The sequence below is a fragment of the Macrotis lagotis genome, chromosome 1 (assembly GCF_037893015.1).
Source record: "Macrotis lagotis isolate mMagLag1 chromosome 1, bilby.v1.9.chrom.fasta, whole genome shotgun sequence".
Classification (NCBI taxonomy): Eukaryota; Metazoa; Chordata; class Mammalia; order Peramelemorphia; family Peramelidae; genus Macrotis; species Macrotis lagotis.
Genome location: NC_133658.1, coordinates 648,776,208 through 648,795,531, shown reverse-complemented (window position 1 = coordinate 648,795,531; position 19,324 = coordinate 648,776,208). Strand labels below are relative to the sequence as shown.

The 19,324-nt window shown below is 42.1% G+C and overlaps 1 protein-coding gene across 12 annotated transcripts in view; it reads right to left on the bottom strand.

The window, feature by feature from the left end:
- Positions 1-19,324, bottom strand: part of GRAMD1B (GRAM domain containing 1B) — a 332,765-nt gene that overhangs the window by 24,954 nt on the left and 288,487 nt on the right. For 10 of the 12 annotated variants that reach the window (XM_074215314.1, XM_074215319.1, XM_074215318.1 and 7 more), the window contains 4 exons: positions 7,694-7,778; positions 6,510-6,613; positions 5,912-6,007; positions 4,533-4,613 (listed from right to left, as the gene is read on the bottom strand). In XM_074215314.1, coding sequence (XP_074071415.1) covers positions 4,533-4,613; positions 5,912-6,007; positions 6,510-6,613; positions 7,694-7,778 — 366 coding nt within the window. Of the gene's footprint in view, positions 1-4,532; positions 4,614-5,911; positions 6,008-6,509; positions 6,614-7,693; positions 7,779-10,808; positions 18,165-19,324 lie in introns of those variants that run through there. The other 2 variants (XM_074215322.1, XM_074215323.1) reach the window with 2 other exon arrangements.

The window sequence follows — 19,324 nt, the reverse complement described above, 5'->3', positions numbered from 1 at the left end:
CTTTCCATATTGCTCATCCTGTCATGGAGACTTACATCATCCATGTGGCTGGTGTTAACTCTCTCTTTCCCTTAGCTTCTGCTAACCGCAGCAGTACTTAAATAAACCTTTTTATTTCTAATAAATATATAATAAAGGGGACAATAATCCCAATACTTGATCAAAGAGCATTTAGGGAATTCTCTTATAATTTGAACTGTGTTGTTCTGAAGCTGTATGATACTTGTCAATAATATTATAGAGGAAATGTCTGCACAGGTACTGTTTGGATTAAGGAGGTTTTTTTTTATTCAGCTATATACCAAGAAATCAGAAGTTAGTGGGTAAGAAAATTAAAACTGAAAGTTGAAAGGGACCTGAGAACAACTCTGGTTAAATCTCCCACTCAAGAAGAAATCTCCTTTATAACATTCTTGATAAGAGGTCATGTCAACCTGTGTCTGCCCAGAATATCTTTGGCCATGAGATCACTACAGAATGAACCCAACCATTTTATTGCTGCTATGAAGATTCTTCCCTTATAATGACCTGGAACCTTCTTCCCTAGAACTCCCATCCACTGGTCTCTGTGGTGCTCTCTGAGGGCCACCACAAGGAGGGGTTTAATAGGAATACAATGATCTTTGGCTCCTTGCCCACTGCTGTTAGTTTAGTTCTATGGGGTTTAATATCTCTGATAAAGAAAGGAAAAGTGGATTGGAAATGGGGTGGGTGAGTAAAAGGACTCTGAGTAGGCTGACTGAAGGCAGATAATAAAAACTGTGCCTAGCATTTATAGAGCATTATACATATGGTATTTTATTTGACCAAATGTTTATGTTCTCTGAGTCTGAGACTTGAGAGAGTAGGAGAAGATGGTGGGGGGAAGCAGAAGGCAGAGGAGGAAGGGAACATTGAAAATTGGAACTAAGATTAATGCAAAGGTATTTTTGTTTGTTTTTATTTTTAAGAATGTATGGAGACACCAGCCCCACACTTGGTACTCCTCTCTAATCCTTGGTCATGGTCATTTTTACAGAGAAAAGCTGGAAGTTTGCAATGACAAAAACATCAAATTTGCCTCTGAGACTAGAGGAGCCAGGCAGAGGGTAATGCCATGTCCAAGTCTAACTTGCTCTTAAAGAGACCCCATTTGAAGTGAGAGGGATCTATCTACTATTTCTTCTCCCCACCTACTCCAAGCTTACCCTTAGCTTTCTTTCACCTACACCATCCACTTATCTGGGATGGCTAATTTCTTTCTACCTATTCATCCCTTCAGTCCTTAACTCACCTCTACTCCCTCCTTTCCTAATTAAGTTGACTTGACTCTAATCAAATTCAATAGCCAATTACAAACGTGAGTGTGTGTGTGTCTTAAAGACTAAGGCTCAGACTATATAAGGGAAGAGAGGAAGAAAATAATTTAACATACACAGAGCCATGACTAGCACTGGTGAGAACAAGTAGCAAGAAAGATGGAGTAGGTGCCCCAGGCACTGGGAAATAAAGCCCCATGGATGAAGGGGGAGAATTCAAGAATGCAAAGCTACTACTTCTGAGAAGGTCAATACTGGAAGAGGGAGCAGTGCATGGTTGGGTAAGGGCACATGAGTAGGGAAGGAAGAGAAACTAGGCATCTGGCAGCTTCTTATTTAATGAGTCTGACTAACTATAGGCTAAGATAAACTCTTTATCTTTTGGAGAACTATAAGTGATATCAGTGCCCTTTAAATTTCAGAGCCTTGGGCCAAAGCCAAGTCCTGCCCCTCACCCCTACTTTTGGTTCTGATGGAACAAATCTATGAATCAGAGTTCTATTTGAGGTTCTTTTGTGATGGTATTTATTAACTTCCAGAAGATCTTAATTGAGACTTCTCTGGACCTCACCATCATGCCTTCTCTTCCCAGGTAACGCAACTGAATCTGCCTCATACTCACATATTATCAGGACCCTCTGTCTCTTGGTTCTCAGATCAGTCTCAGAACCATGGACTCCAGGACCTCTATTTTAAAAAAAGCTTCCATATAATTTTTCTCTGCTTCTCCAAAAGCAACTACACAGCTTTTGTAATTCTCCAGAATTCTCTCACTTCTCCCTTGCCCCCACACCCCACCAAGAGTACTTCCTTTCCTACCTTCCTCTTCTTTCATCTTAGAAGGGCAAGGTTGTCTTTGTTTTTATTATTATTATTTTTATCCCCAGAACTTAGCATGCCTGGTACATGGTGTTTTTGTTCATACGTTTTGGTCCTGTCCAAGCCTCTGTGACCCCCATTTGGGGTTTCCTTGGCAAAGATACTAGAGTGACTTGCCATTTTCTTCTCCAGCTCACTTTACAGATGAGGAAACTGAGGCAAACAGGGTAAAGTGACCTGCCCTGGGTCACAGAGTAACTAAGGAACTGGAGACAGATTTGAACCTAGGTCTTCCTAACTCCAAGCCCAATGCCCTATCCACCTAACTCCCCCAGTATATAGTAAGAGCTTCATAAATGCTTACTAAAATTCTATTTCTACTGTCTAAAAATGCCCTGAGCCCCTTAGACCGGAACTTAAGGTCTTTCTCTGAATAGTTGATTCTTCTCAGAATTTCCATTTTTTAAGGAACTTCTTTTCAGTTTCCTTTTTATGTTCTTTTCCCTCCCCCCCATTAAAATATGTTTTTTGAGGTTCAGCAGTATTTTTTCCTGCTCTTTTTTTTATGTTACCAGTGTTTATCTTTTGATTTGACTTGACTTGATTTAACTTCTTCCTCCCTCAGATTTTAGGGGAGGGTGCTTTTTTATCTTTATTTTATTTGGGGGGGGGGTTGCAAGGTAATAGGGTTAAGTGACTTGCCCAAGGTCACATAGCTAGATAATTATTAAGTGTCTAAGGTTGGATTTGAACTCAGGTCCTCCTGAATTCCAGGGTCCGTACTCTCTACTCTGCCACTTAGCTGCCCTGGATGGTGCTTTCAAAATTCATTTAAATCCTTCCAGTAACTGTCTAATAACCAATTTCCTTTTCCCAGTTTTGAGGTTTTTTTAGAGCAACATGGGAAAGATATATTCAGGACAAGGCAAAAGAAGCCAGAATTTGATCTTGGGTGAATAAGAACTGATATTTATATGGGGCTTTTAAGATTTGAAAAAGCCTTTCAATTTTGACTTCATTTGATTCTCAAAATCTTTAAGGTAGGTACTATTTCCCCATCCTGTCTCCTAATTTTATAGAGGAGTCTCAGAAAAGTTATAGAACTTGACCAAGGTCATGCAGCTAGTTAAGTAAAGGTGGGATCAAACCCAGGTCTCCCTAGACAAAGGATCTAGTTTCCTAAAGGAAATCACATGTTTAAGCAGGAAGGGACCTTGGAGTACACTGACCCAAGAAGGAATCCTCCCTTTAACATTCTCGGCAGCCTCTATTTGAACACCTTCAATGATGAGTTCACTTCCGTGGAAGCTCAAGTACTGGATGCCCTCAAAATTAGCTGGAATCTATGTCCTTAGAATTCCCATCCATTAGTCTCTGCCTGTTCTTCTCCCTGGAGCCTCAGAGGGAGTTAAATAGGAATGTGGTGGTCTTTGGCTCCCTGACCTCAGCTGTTTCCATTTGCTTCTCAGAGAACTTATTCTCTCCAGGAGAAAGAGGTTAAGTGACTTGCCTGCTCAGATGACTAGAAATGATCAGAAGACAGACTCAAACTCAGGTCCTTCCTGATTCTGAGTCCAGTATTCTTTCTACTACAGAACACTTCCTCTTGGCGAGCACCAAAACAATGGTCCTCTCTACATAGGCCTCATAATGAAAATGAGGCAGATGTCGGCTGAAATTTATATTATTTTACAATTTACAAAGGACAGTGAGGTGACACAGGGAAGGGACCTAGAGTCATAAAGACTCATCTTACTGAGTTCAAATCTGGCCTCAGATACTTATGAACTGCATGACCCTGGGCAAGTCACTTAGCTCTGTTTGCCTCTGTTTCTTCATCAGTAAAATGAGCTAGAGAAGGAAATGGCAAACCAATTCAGTATTTCTGCTAAGGAACCCTCAAAGGAGATAACAATCAGACATGATTGAAAAATGACTGAACATCACTATTTACCAAGCATTTAAAATATGTGCATGAGATTCTCAGATAATCCTTAGGCAGGGAAAGTTTGGTTTTGGTTTTCATCATCTTGGTGAACTCTTTTTTTTTTTTAGGTTTTTGCAAGGCAAATGGAGTTAAGTGGCTTGCCCAAGGCCACACAGCTTTATCCACTACGGTGCTTTATCCACCTAGCCACCCCTTATCTTGTTGAACTCTTGACAAAGAACTTCCTTGACTAATGCAGAGCACCACCTACTCAGCAAATTATAATTTCTGGGAGTTTCCTGGAGCACTAAGAGTGACTAGACCAGGGTCACACAGTCAATTCAGGTGGGGGGGGGGGGTCTTGAACACAGATTTTATAGACTCCAAAACCAGCTCTTGGAGGGTAAAATATTATTCTTATTGTATAGATGATAAAACTGAGGTCTATACAGCAAATTTAGTTCTCTGAGAAGGGAGGCCAGGCTTACCTTCTCCAGGAGGGCATTCTGCCAAAGCCGGAACATCATCATATATGTCCTATCTCGGGCCCCAAAGGATGTAAAAAAGTGCTGGCAAGAGAGAGAAAAGGAAAAGATAGGCCTGTTCAGATAAATCAAGTAATAGGAGAATAGCCTTTTCTACCTTTAAAAGTTCTACCTATCAGAGGTTGAGCACAACTAACCCTCCATCCGAATGAATGAAAGATAAAATCATTCATCAAGTACCCGCTGTTTGCCAGGCTAAAGTGCTGAGGGTACAAGCACAAGGAGGAGACATTATAACACCCTGAAGTTATTTTGCACATGTTGTATTACCCAATGTGCCACTTATCACTACTACCATAGAAATTCCTTGTGTTTTGCTTCTGTCCTTACATCACCAGCAACTAGTCCAGTACTTTGAACACAATGAAAGTTTGTTGGATTACATTATGCAATGTTACTGGCCCATAATATCACACACACACACACACACTTTAGAGAGGAAGGTTAAGTGATGGGGATATGAACAAGAAACCATAGTTAAATTCTAGATAACTAAAAATGACCAGTCTCTAGTTTAAGCCAACCTCCCTTTCCTCCCAAACTTTCAGCAATGTCATCCATGAAGAACAATTACCTAGAATTTGATTTTCTTCTATTCTCAAACTCTTCTGATTGGAGAGAACAAAAGTATAGAGAAAAATGACAAATTGAAAGGAGGAAACCTGAGTCTCTATTATCCACTAGACAATGAAGAATTGTGATCCAGGCCCCTAGGAATCTTTGGGCCTCTCTCTCTCTCTCTCTCCTTAGCAAATACCTGGCTCTACTCTTAACCACATTAATCTTCATGGGCTAGTGAAAGGTCAGTGATCATAGCCATCTTTGTTTCTTTTTTTTTAAGGTTTTTTTTTTTGCAAGACAAATAGGGTTAAGTCACTTGCCCAAGGCCACACAGCTAGGTAATTATTAAGTGTCTGAGACCAGATTTGAACCCAGGTACTCCTGACTCTGAGGCCGGTGCTTTATCCACTATGCCACCTAGCTGCCCCTTCATGGCCATCTTTCCAAAGACCTGAGATGACTAAACCTGCACATAAATCATCCAGTTTGGCATGGTGGGAGGACAGGCCATATCTGGGCAGGACCCATCCCTGGGGCCTAAGAACTCTCTGTCTCCCCTTGCCTATTCCCCCCACCTCAAGCCAACCTTTCAGTTCATTTGCCTCCTGCTCCTGCCTCCAGGCTCTCACAGTGTTCTCCCTCTAGTCCCATTATAGTAACATTAGAAACATGAACATTGATGCAGGGGTGGGGGAGAGACAACAGAAGAAGAGTTTGAAGCAGTTGGGTAAAGAGGAGGCTCTGGAATAGCATAACTTTACCTTTTCAGTGTCTGTACAAACTTGGATTGCATTGGGAATGAGTCGGGCTGTTTTTTCTTTAGTCATGGAGCAGATGTCTTTCAATCGCACTGTTAGCTAGAGTAGCCATAATTTGGGAAAAGGAGCAAGAAAGGAAAAAAGGACATTAATAGATTCTGGCAGAAAAGAAAGACTAAATGAGATCATCAACTACATGTATCTAGATATGAAAGGGATCCTAGAGCTCGACTAGTTCATTCCTTTTCAATTCAAAGATGAGTAAACAGAATTTGATCCATGATATTTAACATAGCCAGCTACAGCACATTAGGGACCAGTCCAATGTACTTTCTAGATTCTCTAGGGTCTTCCATATTTTCATAGGTCCCATCTACATTTCTCCAAGTCCTTCCCCCTCCTTGCCTCCCATAGTCAACAAAAAATGAAAGTGGATAAAATAAAGGAAACTCAATCTATTTGGAGTCTATAATTCTTCATCATGTGCTTATTTGCATGATTATATTAAGACCCAGGACAGAGCATGAAGTTCATATATAAATTAAGGTACAGAGGTCCTGCTCTGCCCTAGCCAAAAGGGAATGGAGCCTCAGATATTTACCAGAGTTTCCCAACGGAAGATGTTGCTGTAGAAACAGATCCAATTTTCAGAGAGGTAGAGTCGGCCCTGGAGGAGAATGTCTCTTTGGAGCGCACATGAGTAATCTAAGACAGGAGAGAGAAAAGGGGAAGTCAGAGGCAGGAAGCATCCCCAGCAAACAACTGCCAAGTCCAACTGCAGTTCGGATGCACCGCCCCATCCACAAGGGACCCTAATCAACTTTGAGAAAATAAGGATCCAAGTCAGAGAACTTCCCATCACTGACCAGGAATGAGAGGTGCCCAACTAGTGGCCCAGAAAGGACTCAGCAACTCAAACTCTGAATGTCTTAAGAGAGCCATCCATGAGGCTTGGGTAAATAGATGAAGACCTAGATAGAGACAGTGTATCAGACAAGACAAATAGGGAAAGAAAGGAGAATTTCCAGCTCAGTGGCTTTTGATCCAGAGGTTAAAGAAGCAGAAGGATGCCTAGTGGCGATAGAAGCCAGAGAGCTGGCCCAATATAGGATGATTCCCTGACACTGCTATAACAGCCTGAGGAAACTCATATAAGAGGATCTGAGAGGTTTCCCCAAATGATTTGGGAGCAGATGCTTCTTGGGTTTGTAAGTTCTGAACAAATCTCTGATTAAGCAAGGAGAACTAGGGACGGGAGGGCTAGGTTCATTTATATTTGTCCCATCTCATGGGAACATTCATAAAAGTAGAAGCCATTGGGGGGGAGGGACAGTTGTAAGGCATTACATCATAAAATCTAGAAGCAGAGAACCCAATGAAATCTAGCTAACTGCCTTGCCTAACTTTCCTCTCTAACTCTCTTCCTATAGATTCCCCTCTCCTTAGTTCACATCAAACATAAATGATATGGCTATGAATGATATGAATAAAAATATTTAGTTTGATAATTAATAATAATAATAATAATAATAATAATAGAAATGCTTATCTAATTAAAGTTTGCAAAAATACCATACTAATCTCCCACATAGGTTTTCTAGATAATCTCAGCACCTGAAAATAAGGAAGCATCTCCCCCAAACTTCCAAGGGCCATCTCTAAGCAATGGCCTAATGTTCTTCTGCTCCAAAAGGGTACAATGATATTTAATATCCATAATAGCTTAGGGTCTTTCTCTGGTAAAACAGCTTGAGTAATGGGGGTTTGGGGTCACTCTTGGCTTACCAACGATGAGACGCTCTGTATCTGGAAGTTGCTTGAAAAGTTTTCTAAAGTCTTCATTCCGCTGCTTGTAAGTTGGGCTTAATACCTGTAAAACAAACAGGGTTAGGAGAGGTGAGAAGGAAAATCTCTTGGGAAGGCCAAAGTAAAGCATAGAGGAGAGAGGAAAGATATATTGACAGAGAGCAGTTTCCCTTATTTTAGGAAGGAGGGGATGAAATGCTTTTATCCAACATATACAGCAAGGCCAAGTTATGCAGGAGGTTTAGTGAGAGGTAAGAGGAGTAGAGAGAGAGAGAGAGTGTACAGTAGACTTTGCCTCCCAGAGCCATTTTGAGAGAAAGCTAACAAGGACAAGTGTATCCACATTATGCACAGCCCTGCTCTGTGTTGTAGGAACAGAAAGGAGAGAGGTGAGCAACATGAAGCCCTAAATTATCTTATAAGGTTATTTTGATTCTCATCCCACCCCTAAGGGCAGGTCATGCATGTGACAGGGAGCTTCAGAAGCAAGGTGCAGGAAAAGAATTAATGCTCTGTTGGCCAACTAGTGATAGCCTTTTCCATGAACAGTTATTATGTCTTAAAAAAGAAAAAAAAAGTTTGTATATAAGCACTATAATCTATTATAGATTGAGATGTATGCCCCTAGGAGACAGGAATCATTTTATTTTTAAGATGTGAGCAATCTCTTAAACCATTCTTCCCCTTCAAGTTTTCCAGTCTCTTGAATTAGGCAGCCTATCTGGCTAATCCTAAAATTCAAACATTATTTAAAAGGCAATTCATCACCAGTGACAAAGTGGATAGAGAACAGGCTTTGGAGCCAGGATTCCAAACTATGACATTAGGCAAGACTTTTAATCCAGGCAACTCTCTAATAACCAAAGTAACAGAGAAGGCCAAAATTTACATTGGTGGAAGGAGTTTTCTCACTTGGAAGAAAACTCTATAAAGAGAATTACAGATCCAGGCCTTAGCTCCTAACCACAATATCTGTAAAATAAAGTATCCCATAGATTCATACTTTGAGAATTGGAAATGCCATCAGCAGCTAAGAAGTCCAACCCATAACTGAAAGGAGTCACCATTATAATAAACCTGATATAAAAAGTCATTTCATCTGGACACAATACTGAAATAGTCCAATCAATAAAGAAATCAACAGCATTGATTAAACACCATGTATGTGCCAAATACTGACTAAACATAAAAATAAATGATTCCTGTCTCCTAGGGACATACATCTCAATCTATAAGATTATAGTGCTTATATACAAAAAATGTATATATATATATATATATATATATATATATATATATATATATATATATATATACATATATGAAATAAATTATATACATCCCAGTCTGTAATAAAGAATCTTGAGAACACACAGGTAAACTGTGCAGTTTAACAAAGGACAGTATCCCTGCAAGAGGCAAGAGAAAAATGTCAAGAAGCATTAATTCAGCACCTACTTACTATGTGACAGGCAACATTCTAAGTGCTAGGGATTTTAAAAAAAGGGGGAGAGGGAAAGACAGTACCTACTTTCAAAGAGTTTACAATCTAATGCAACTAAGCAGCTGTTTCTATCCTGATTCTATAATTTGCTCTCTTTAGGAAATAAGGTTTATATTACTACCCTGAGAATAATAAGCTTTCAGTGACAATTCCAATAATGGCATCAGACTGTTTGGGGTCCTGAACTTTTTCCCACTCAGTTTCCTTTGTATCCAATAACACTTGTCTATGGTGAGACTAGGAAATGGTTATTTCTCTAGAAAAGTCTAAATAACCAAGATAAGGCTCAAACCTGTGACAGAGCTCATTAATCTAATGTTGAAACTATTTGAGCTCACTCTCCAATGGTTTGTGAAGACTTTCAAGAAAGGGTGTTATCTTCCAGAATTTCAACTACTTTGAAATGGTTGTCTTTTATCAAATGTTTACCAAATGAACTGCACTTAAAATACCATTATTCCTAAATGGGTCACCATAAATTACACTAAATTCAAGTGCTAGAAAAGACTTCAAGAGATTCTTTAGACAATTCTTCAAGAATAATTGCACCCATGCCTTTGTTTAATCACCAGTACAATAAAGGTTTTGCTTATGTCTAATCAAATTTCCACTTGCAGCTATTTAAGTTCAGTGTTCTGTCTAGGACAGAGATGGAAAGTAGATACTCAAGTTTTGCCCATGTGAAGAAACAGAGAAGTTCCACAAGAAATTTTGTATGACTGTATAAGAAGAGATCAACCCTAGTCTCACCCTGGAAAAAAGAAGTTTAGTGGTGTGCTCCAAACCCAATTTAGGTAGATCCCCCCCACCCAAGGAACATTGTTAGCCAAACTATTGCAGGTACCAACCCCCACAGAGCCTTTTTCACTTCCAATGTATAGCTGAGTAAGGCCTCCGCAGGTGCAGCCACATTTCACAAACCACAAGCTGAGTAATCTTTTTCTCTTCCTTGCTTCTCTTTCCAAGAATTCTATGGATTCAGGAGTAGGGGAATAGGGAATCCAACATCTGGGATTTCTAAGTTCCAGAAGCAAAAGCCAAGGGATAAAGACTAAAATTCTGTATTGCGAACATGGGCACTCATTTCACCAGCCCGTCGGCATGGTCTATCAGCATGGGCTGCTACAAAGGAAGCAGCACAGTAGAGATAATTTCAGCTATTTTTTCCCCTACCCTCAATTATTCTACATCAGTGAGACAGACTTGTACACTATCATTAATCTTCCCTCTTTTTATTACTGGAGCTATTCCCCTCCAAAAGCTGGCTATAAGGGGCAATTAGGTGGTACAGCAGATAGAGCACCAGCCCTGGAGTCAGGAGGACCTGAGTCAAATCTGGTCTCAGACATTTAATACTTACTTAGCTGTGTAACCTTGGACAAGTCATTTAATCCCATTGCCTTGCAAAAATCCAAAAAACAAAAGTTAGCTATAGCTCCATCCTGTATATTAAAAAAGACCAAAGACCAGGGGAACCTGGACCCCCTCTAGCAGAACTGTAAATCCTGAGAAAATAGAAACAAAATGAGAAATGCTAAGAATTTTGAAACTATTATTGAGACAAACAGAAAATAACAGGTTCAAACTCACTGCTGGGATTTCTTCAGATTCTCGGCAATGCCAGTGTTCACAGCCTGCAGATAAACAGTTGAACCTCTGCAGGTACAGCAAAGATTCGCTTTCCTGAGCCAGCATTAGGCTCCAGAGGACCCCAGATTCTGTCAAAGAGTCCATCACTCCCCTCCCATCCAGCACCCTAACTTGTTCAACTCCTTGGTGCTTCCTTCCTCCACCGTCCACAATCAGTCTTGCCCAGACTGGTAGCTGAAAAGTGACCTTGGGCTGGAAGGCAAAGGGTCAGTGACTGTCCTGTATTATTCCTTCACCCTTAGGCTCCTTTTCAACACAAGGTCAGTCCAGCCCAAAGGACGTGGTCAGAGCAGGTCATGGGATGAGCTTACTGGTCAGCCTCCTGATGTCCAGCCCCCGTCTTCCCATCTGACGCCCACAATGTGGGTGACCGCCACTCCTGGGGATTCCCTGGAAAAGGTGTGGTGAAATGCTTCCTTCCAGTGAGTGGTGATTGTATCTCTGAGTCCATCCAAAGATCCAAAGCAATAGGCTGGGGAGCCAAAAACTGCATGGACCACAGTCCACCCCAGCGTGCTGGCTAGATCCCAGCCAGACGTCTAATTCAGGTGTGGTTTTCACAAGCAGATTCAGGAGCAGGTAGAACCATACGTAGGGAGTTCAAAGCTCCAGCCCCTCCATGACTCACTCTTCATCGTAAGCCTTTATGGCATGTTGACTCAGAGCTCACCCAAAGCCCCACGATGGAACAAGATTCCCAAATCCTTAGTCTCTGTCCCTCACTTCCAAGGTGGCCCAGGGTAGGGCAGTGGAGTCTCCTGGCACAGCCACCAGCCGCAGGACAGTAGCTGTGATTCCCTGCCCTCACCCTGGGCAGCTACTACTGGACACACCAAGAGAAATGGCTTCAGCCCCTCGCCTCAGTCCTCCCCACCCGTCCCTGTGCCTCTGGGATTGACCGGCAAACAGTTTCTTTGTTAGAGTTGCCTGTGTGTAGGGCATGAGGGAGGGAGGTTAGGTCGCACAGCCCCAAACACACACTTAGAGTTACAGGATCTGGGGGACGGTCCTGGCCAATGTCCTCCAATAACCCCCAGCCCAGCCCAGCCTCCCTTAGCAGATGTTTCCTGCAAAGGAAAGTTGTTGGCCAGAGCTTGAGGTGGAGGGAGGGGAGAAGGAGGCAACAGAGATGCTGCTCTGATGATGAAATCCGAAATCTGAGACTTGTAGAGTGGAGAGCTTCTCTTGCTGTGTTTACTCTCCCACCTACCCTATCCACCCTTCTCAGTGAAAGTGGACCCTGGCGATGGTCAGGAATCTATCCAGGCTGATTTCAGGCCAGGGAGAATGAAGAAGTGGGGAACCTGGGAGGAGAATGATCTCTACTTCCCAAAGAGTTTTAAAAGATTAGGTTTTTCAAGCTAGAGGAACTTTGAAACTCAACCAGTCCAGCTCCTCATTTTACAGATGAGGACACTGAGACTCAGGGAGGTCAAAAGTTGCACAGTCTTTTGGTGGGAGGACCAGGATGAAAACTGAGATCACCAGACTCTTAGTATACACCACACTGATGGATTCCCGAGCTTCAAGTTCTCCAGAGGCTTCTCTTTAAGAACTCTGACCTCCCTGGGGACAACATGATGCTATAGAAAGACAGGTAAATAGAAGATAGCAAAGTCTGAGCCCAGATAAATAGGGATAGTTGAGGCCAGAAAAGCTGACACCTCTGGGACAAGGGTAGAAAGAGGGCAGAAAAGTTTAGAAACCTACCACCAAACATAGGTGCCAAGCTGGTGTTTGTAGAGTGGATTCAAGATAAGAAAAGGGTCATCTGACACTGAAAGAAAAGTCAGACCCCTCAGATAATCATCCTCACTCTGTGAATGCTTTGACTTTCACAGTCAATAGGCTCTACTTAGTAGCTTCAGGTGCAAAACAGTCCACCCCAGGCAAAGACATAGTGGGGTCAGAGGGTGCCTGGTAACTGGGAGGGTCAGAAATAGAGCAGCAGTGTATCTCAAGGTTGGGGCATTAGGGACTGTGAAGATAGGAAAAAATAAATCCTATGCACACACACTCTGCCCCATATAATATCTATGACACAATCCCCTGATAGTCACCCAATAAATCTATCTCCTAAACTACAAGGTTTTAAAGATAGGAATCATATTTTAAACAAATTACTGCATGGGGGGGGGGGCGGTGGAAACAGTGAAAAGAACACTGGAGTCAAAGGACCTAAGTGCAAGTCTGCCTCTTTATGTATGACCCTGTTCAAGTCTCTTCCCTACTCTGGGCCTAGCCACCATATCTATAAAATGAGAGGGGTGGACTAGATGGTTGTAAAGTTCTTTTCTACTCTAAATCTATTGAATCTGATTCAATATGTATCTGGTTATCTGCATACTGGTTACTTTGTATCTACTAGAAACTCAATAAACAAATAAATGTTGAGTGAATAATTTCCCAAACACACTGACAAATATGACCTACATACACATACAAGTACCCATTTCTGCCCTGTTCTTTAATAACCTCTCTTAGGGTACCATGTCTTTCCCTGTGCTACTCTTATCTTAGACAACAGGGCAGGGTTTGGTATCAGGTTCTCAGAGAGTCACTAAAATGCCAACGACCTCTCTATGCCTCTTCCCTCCTATCTCAGACCTCAAATCTAGAGGAACCATGTCCTGAAAACAATTACTTTATAGTAGTAGTTCTTAACCTTTTTTGTGTCAGAAAACCCTTTGGTGCTTTGATGAATCCTATTAACCTTTTCTTAGAATAGTGTTTTTAATTGTACCACATAAAATATACAGATTGTAAAGGAAAACAATTATTTTGAAATAGTTATCAATCTTTTTTCAAAGTTTACAGATATCAGTTTAAGAATAATTATCTAAAGGATATGGCAAATGATTCTATGTTTGTTCCAAGTGTAATGGGTGGGAGTAAGTTACACCCAAATAGATAACATCCAGGAGGATGCACCTCCATATATGTCTACCTTTGCCACCCCCTGCCTACTTATGAAGAGGTGCATTGTAAACAGGATCCCAAGGCCAGTGAAGAGAAATAACCCCAGCTTAAATATTAACTCTATGACAAACATAGGGACCTGGGACGGAGTGGTACTTACTCTCTGTATTGGCAAGAGGAAGGAGTAGAGGGGTTGAGAGAGAAGAGAATTTGAGTGGAGTATTGACTTCTAAAGGGGATAAATAGAAGCCTCTAACTAAATAGGCTATGGAAAGCCTAGAAGCAGAGAAATGGGTATATGGGGAAAAAACAAAGAGGTGATACAGCAGTGAGAAAATAGGCAGAATAAAGAGTAAAAGAAATAGGCAAGGAAATTGGAGGAGTGGGGAAACACAGAGTAAAGCAGGGATAAGGGTGAGTAAGTTGATTAGGGAAGGTCATGGACCTCCCTTTATCACATCTCAGACAAGCTAGACAGTCCTTATTATCCATCTCATCCAGGATTTCTTACCCCCTGCTATTTTTTTTTATTAAAGTTATCCTTCTTTGACCCCAAATGCTTGATGCAGATCTCCTTGGCTCCCTCTCCCCTTAACTTTCTCCAGAACCTTCCCTTCTTCCATTCAAATCACATTGTGTAGGCAGTAGGCATCTGCCTACTAACTCAAGTACTTTTAGGGAACTTGAGAATCAGACTAGCAGAAGTTTCCTGATTTGGAGCATTGTTCTCTGATACCAATGACATGCCAAAACAAGGCTCCAATTTAGCTATAACATGCAATAAAAATCATCAATTGGGAAGGGAAGACATGCACCCTGACCCATCCCTTAAGGAGACGGAGTACTGTCCCAAATGCTGTCTCCAACCATAGGTCCACTACAAAGAATCCATCCATATTCATAGTATATGAGCCCTTCTTTACGACCCCCCCTATAGAAGGGCATAATTTCATGTCTATGTCCCCTGGTGGGTCTTAATGCAGGTCATTTAAACAGGGAAGAAGTTAGTATCTAGAAAGACATCTTTCCCTTAAATCCTTCCTTTTGATCATCCTGAATTCACCTTCCTCTTTATTTTCTTCCTGCATCTTTTATTGGTCATAGCTTCCTCTCTCCCTTCTGGCTCCTTTTCTACTGCCTCAAGATGAGGTCTCAGTGGGAGGTAATCCTACATATCTGTCTGTACAAGAAAAGAGCCTGCAGTTAGGGGCAGGGAGAAGACAGAATACTACTTAAGTTCTTCCAGATAGAGCAACTATGACTGGTATGGGCTTCCTCCTGAGACATTTAACTTGAAAGAAAGAAAGCATTTCCTCCCTTCCAATTCTCTAAGCTTTCTTACCCTATTTTCCATTTTTGTTCCCTTTCCCCAATCCTACTACTTTTCTTCCATGTCTCTGGTTCTTTGGCATCAGGAAGAATGGTGAAAGGCTCAACCTTCCACATCAATATGCTTGAAATATTTTTGCTCTGCTTGCACCTATCTGGATTAATGTCCATTTCTGGTTCCATATTTTAGGAAGAACACTAAGTGTCTGGACCATGTTCAAAGAAGGGCAACCAGGATAGTCAGAGGACTAGATACTGAATGCCATAAGGATCAATTGATGGAACCAATGATTTATTTTTAGGCAGAAGACACAGCCAAACAGAGGAAAAGGAGACATAATAACTTGTCTTCAAGACCTACAGTGCTACCACATGGAAGAGGAGTGAAATTTGTTCTGCTAGGCCCCAGAGTAATGAGTGGAAAACTGTGGAGAGGACTCCATAGAAAGACTAACTTCCTAACAATTAAAACTATTTATAAGCTGGGTCAATAGCCTGAGGATGTAATTACTTTTCTCTCACTGGATGTCTCCAAGTAGATACTAGATATCCCCTTGCCAAGACAAACCAGAGAGGATTCCAGCTCCAGTTATTTGAAGACTTCTAACTAAGGCCAGTGGGGTGAGTTAGGACAGAGGGGAGCCTTGCTGGTGCTCATCCTAGGCTGGGCTCCCTCCCATCTCTAATGGGACTCAGAGGTGCCTTTCTTTGACATCATCATCCTGAGCAAGGCCACCCCTCTTGTCCTAACAGGTCTGGCTCCTAACAGGTCTTTCTTTGGCCCTATAACTAGGGAAGTCTTAGTCATTTGGGGAGATTCTGTAAATGTATGAGAAATAGCATATTGGCATCATCTCCCCCTACTCCCTTTCAGGAAGAGTTCTGAAAAAAAAGGAAGTGAGCAGAGATCTGAGAAAGGAAAAGAGGGAGAGAAAGAAGAGGCTAAAGGAATCACTCTAGAAAGATTAGCATCAGAGATGCAGCATTTAAATGGGGAAAGGGAGGGGAACAAGCAGTGTGCCAAACACTGATCTAAGTGCTTTACAAATATCATCACATTTGATCCTCATCACAATCCCAGGAGGTAGGTGCTAATTTTTATCTTTACAACAGAGGAAACTGAGGATGATACAGATGAAGTGACTTGACCAAGGTCACACAGTAAGTATCTAAGACTGGATTTGAACTCAAGGCTTCCTGACTCCAGGCCCAGAACTCTATCCACTGTACCACCTAGTTGCCCCTTGATTGAGAGGATCAAACAGGTTCAGAGGGAAATATCAAGAAAACCAGTTCAAAGCAGCAGGGTCAGAGCAAGGGTCTGCTAATGGAATCACATGAAGACCCATTTAAAAAGGTTGGCATGCCTTTCTGATGTGGGCTCAAATGTCTATGAGAGCTTGCATATAAGTGAGTATCTGGGCACAGAGTAAAGCCTACAGGTATGGTCTGATGCCAGTTTGTGCACAGAATGAGATTTATGCAAAGACTGGAATTATTTAGGTACTCTGGCTTGTTTGGAGAAGTATGGGAGATCTCTGTCATGTGGATGAAGACAGTGACTTCCCCAGGATGGGTCTAATCACAGTGCAAGGTTAGCGTGGGAGAACAGGCTTCTGGTAACTTCCACTCTATGATCCCCATTCCAGACTAAGGCCAGAACAGGGTCAGCTGGCAGGGCATTCCAGAAAGCCAGACTCAGGGTGGGAAAGGCAGCCCACCCAGCCCAGCTCCCAGCACTGCTTTCAGCTGGCCCTTGAGAGCACTAAGGACTACAATACACAGAAGGCAGCTGGTGCTTACTCTCCGGAAGTGCTGTCTCTCATGCTGAAAAAATACATGGAGAAAAAAAAAAAAAACAGAGAGATGAGAGAGAGAAAGGACATCAAACATGAGAACTGTGGAGATTGAGAAGCATGCAGCAGAACAGGGTCCTCTACCTGAGGAGCCCAGGTCTGGCTGCCTCACGTTACCACCTTCCCATAAGACTTGTTTGGCCCCCTCCTTTTTTCTCAGGATCAGAGGCCCCTGTCCATGTGCAGTTTCTCCCATCTGACTCTTTAGTCATCTAGCTTTGACCTCTCTCCCTTCCCTGACCCACGTCCCTCCTCAACCCTCTGTTACCAAGTCACAACAGGACCAAGAGAAAAGCAGGAGAGGAGATGCCACAGATGAGTGGAGACAAGTAGAGGAGGACATTGTGAGTGGTCTAGATGGTGTATGTGTTGGTAGACAGGGCAGGAAGAAAGAGGAGAGGAGAAATGGCTGATTATGACAAGCGCCACATTCTGTCCTGTCTGGATCCCTGAAGGAGACTCCAGTGTGAAATTACACAGGAAGGAATTTTGAGATGAAAGCAACAATTGAAGGTACCTTTGAAAAAAGCCCACAGTGAGCTAATCATCCCAGAGTAGCTACCATTCCACTGTGAAAGGAATCAGTTTGTTTGGGAAGACCGGCACAGAAGGAGGAGATGGAGCTTTTCGGGGTTTCTAGTTGCAGCTATAATCTATCTGGAATCTCAAACCAAATCTCTGCTGTCCCCAGTTGGTTTGTTATCTCCTAACATGTCTGTTCAACCACAGAACTCCAGGGGTTTTCTAGGACCCTGAACAGGAATGTCTGAGAATCGGTGTCCCCTGACATTTGGGTCCCTTGGCTATAGAACCCAGTCTCTCACATCCTTCTAGACAGGGCACAAGATCCCCAATTTTGGCCCATTCATGCTTGGAAACCAGGGTAAAAGAACAAGGTAGGGAAATGAAAAGGAAAGGGAGAAGAGGGAAAGACAGAAAAGGCAAATTCAAAGAAAGGGGGAAAGGAGGAAAAGTAAGCAGGGTAGAGAAAAAGAAGAAGAAGAAAAAATGGAAAAGAAAGGACAGGATAACATGAAGAAAAAAATCAGAAAAGTCTATAAGGCAAAGAAAAGAGGTCGAGGTCAGAGATTGGAGGAATGAGAGGTGGGTCTATCAAATTCTGATAAGAAAACCATTTTAATCATCCAGTTAGTCATTTATGTTTTTTCAGCTTCTTTTCTCCTTTCCTCCTGGGGGGTACAGCACACAGCTCCCAGGGATGCAGGGTGGGGGGGTGGGGTCAGATGTCAGAGAAATTCACAGCATCCCAAAAAGAAACTTGAATCAGTTGGACAAACTCCTGACTTTAGGTCTGTTCACAAGCCCCTACCTCTATCTCTAAAGAGAGGGGACTATTTTTTCTCTTTGGTTAGTGAACTTGTTCAGAATAAGAGAACAAGGGAAGTTCAGATCCCAGGGTCAATTGGCTTCAGAAAGGGGATTGGGGGTGGGGGAAAGGATTGAGGTGGGGGGGTGGGGAGGAGGTATACCCTGGAATTTAACAGTTTATCATCTCTTCTTTATCACAGGGAATAATAAAGGAAGAAAAGAGACCCCATCAGCTTCATGGCCTGCCTTCTAGGGATTCAGTGTGATAACTGAGGGCCACGAACCTCTAACCATAATTCAATATGGGCTAGACACTAAATAGCACAGGAGAACAACCTTTAAGATCTCATGTGAATTGATTTGTGCTTGATGTTAGAACATCGTTGTACATAAACATGGATATACAAAGCCTGTATTGATTTTGGCCCAAGGCCCTACAGCTTATCTAAGCCCTAGGTCTCTCCCTCTCTCCTAACCAAGGGTTCAATACAATATCTATTATTTCCCTTGCCAAAGGGAATCTCTGCTCTAATATTCTTTATTACCACCCCAACCCCTACCCTCACTCCCCAAATACTATCTCTTTGGGCAATCAAAGAACTGTAAAGGCTGAGAGGACAGGAAATGGAGATAGTTCTTCCCCAGAAACAGCTTCTAGTTCCAGGTTTCTGGGAAGAGAGACAAGGTGAAACAGAGAGAACTAAGGAGGTGATAAAAGTGAGGTTAGGGATTAAGAAGAACAGTAAAATACAAAATGCAGTCAATCCAGATCACTTAGATTTCTATCTCCTAATGAATATCCTGACAAAGCCACCCCAAAGGACAAAGTACACTTGGGCAGGAAGTTCAACTGGGCAACTTGCCAACATCACCCCAGAAGAAGGTTTAAAATCTTGAGACTCATTTCAACATGACCAAGGGGATGATGACTCTTTCAGGACCAGATATAGATCAGGGAGTGAATAGAAGCATTCAAGGATGGCTTCATTTTTGTTCTCCCCCAAACCTATACAGTTACAAATG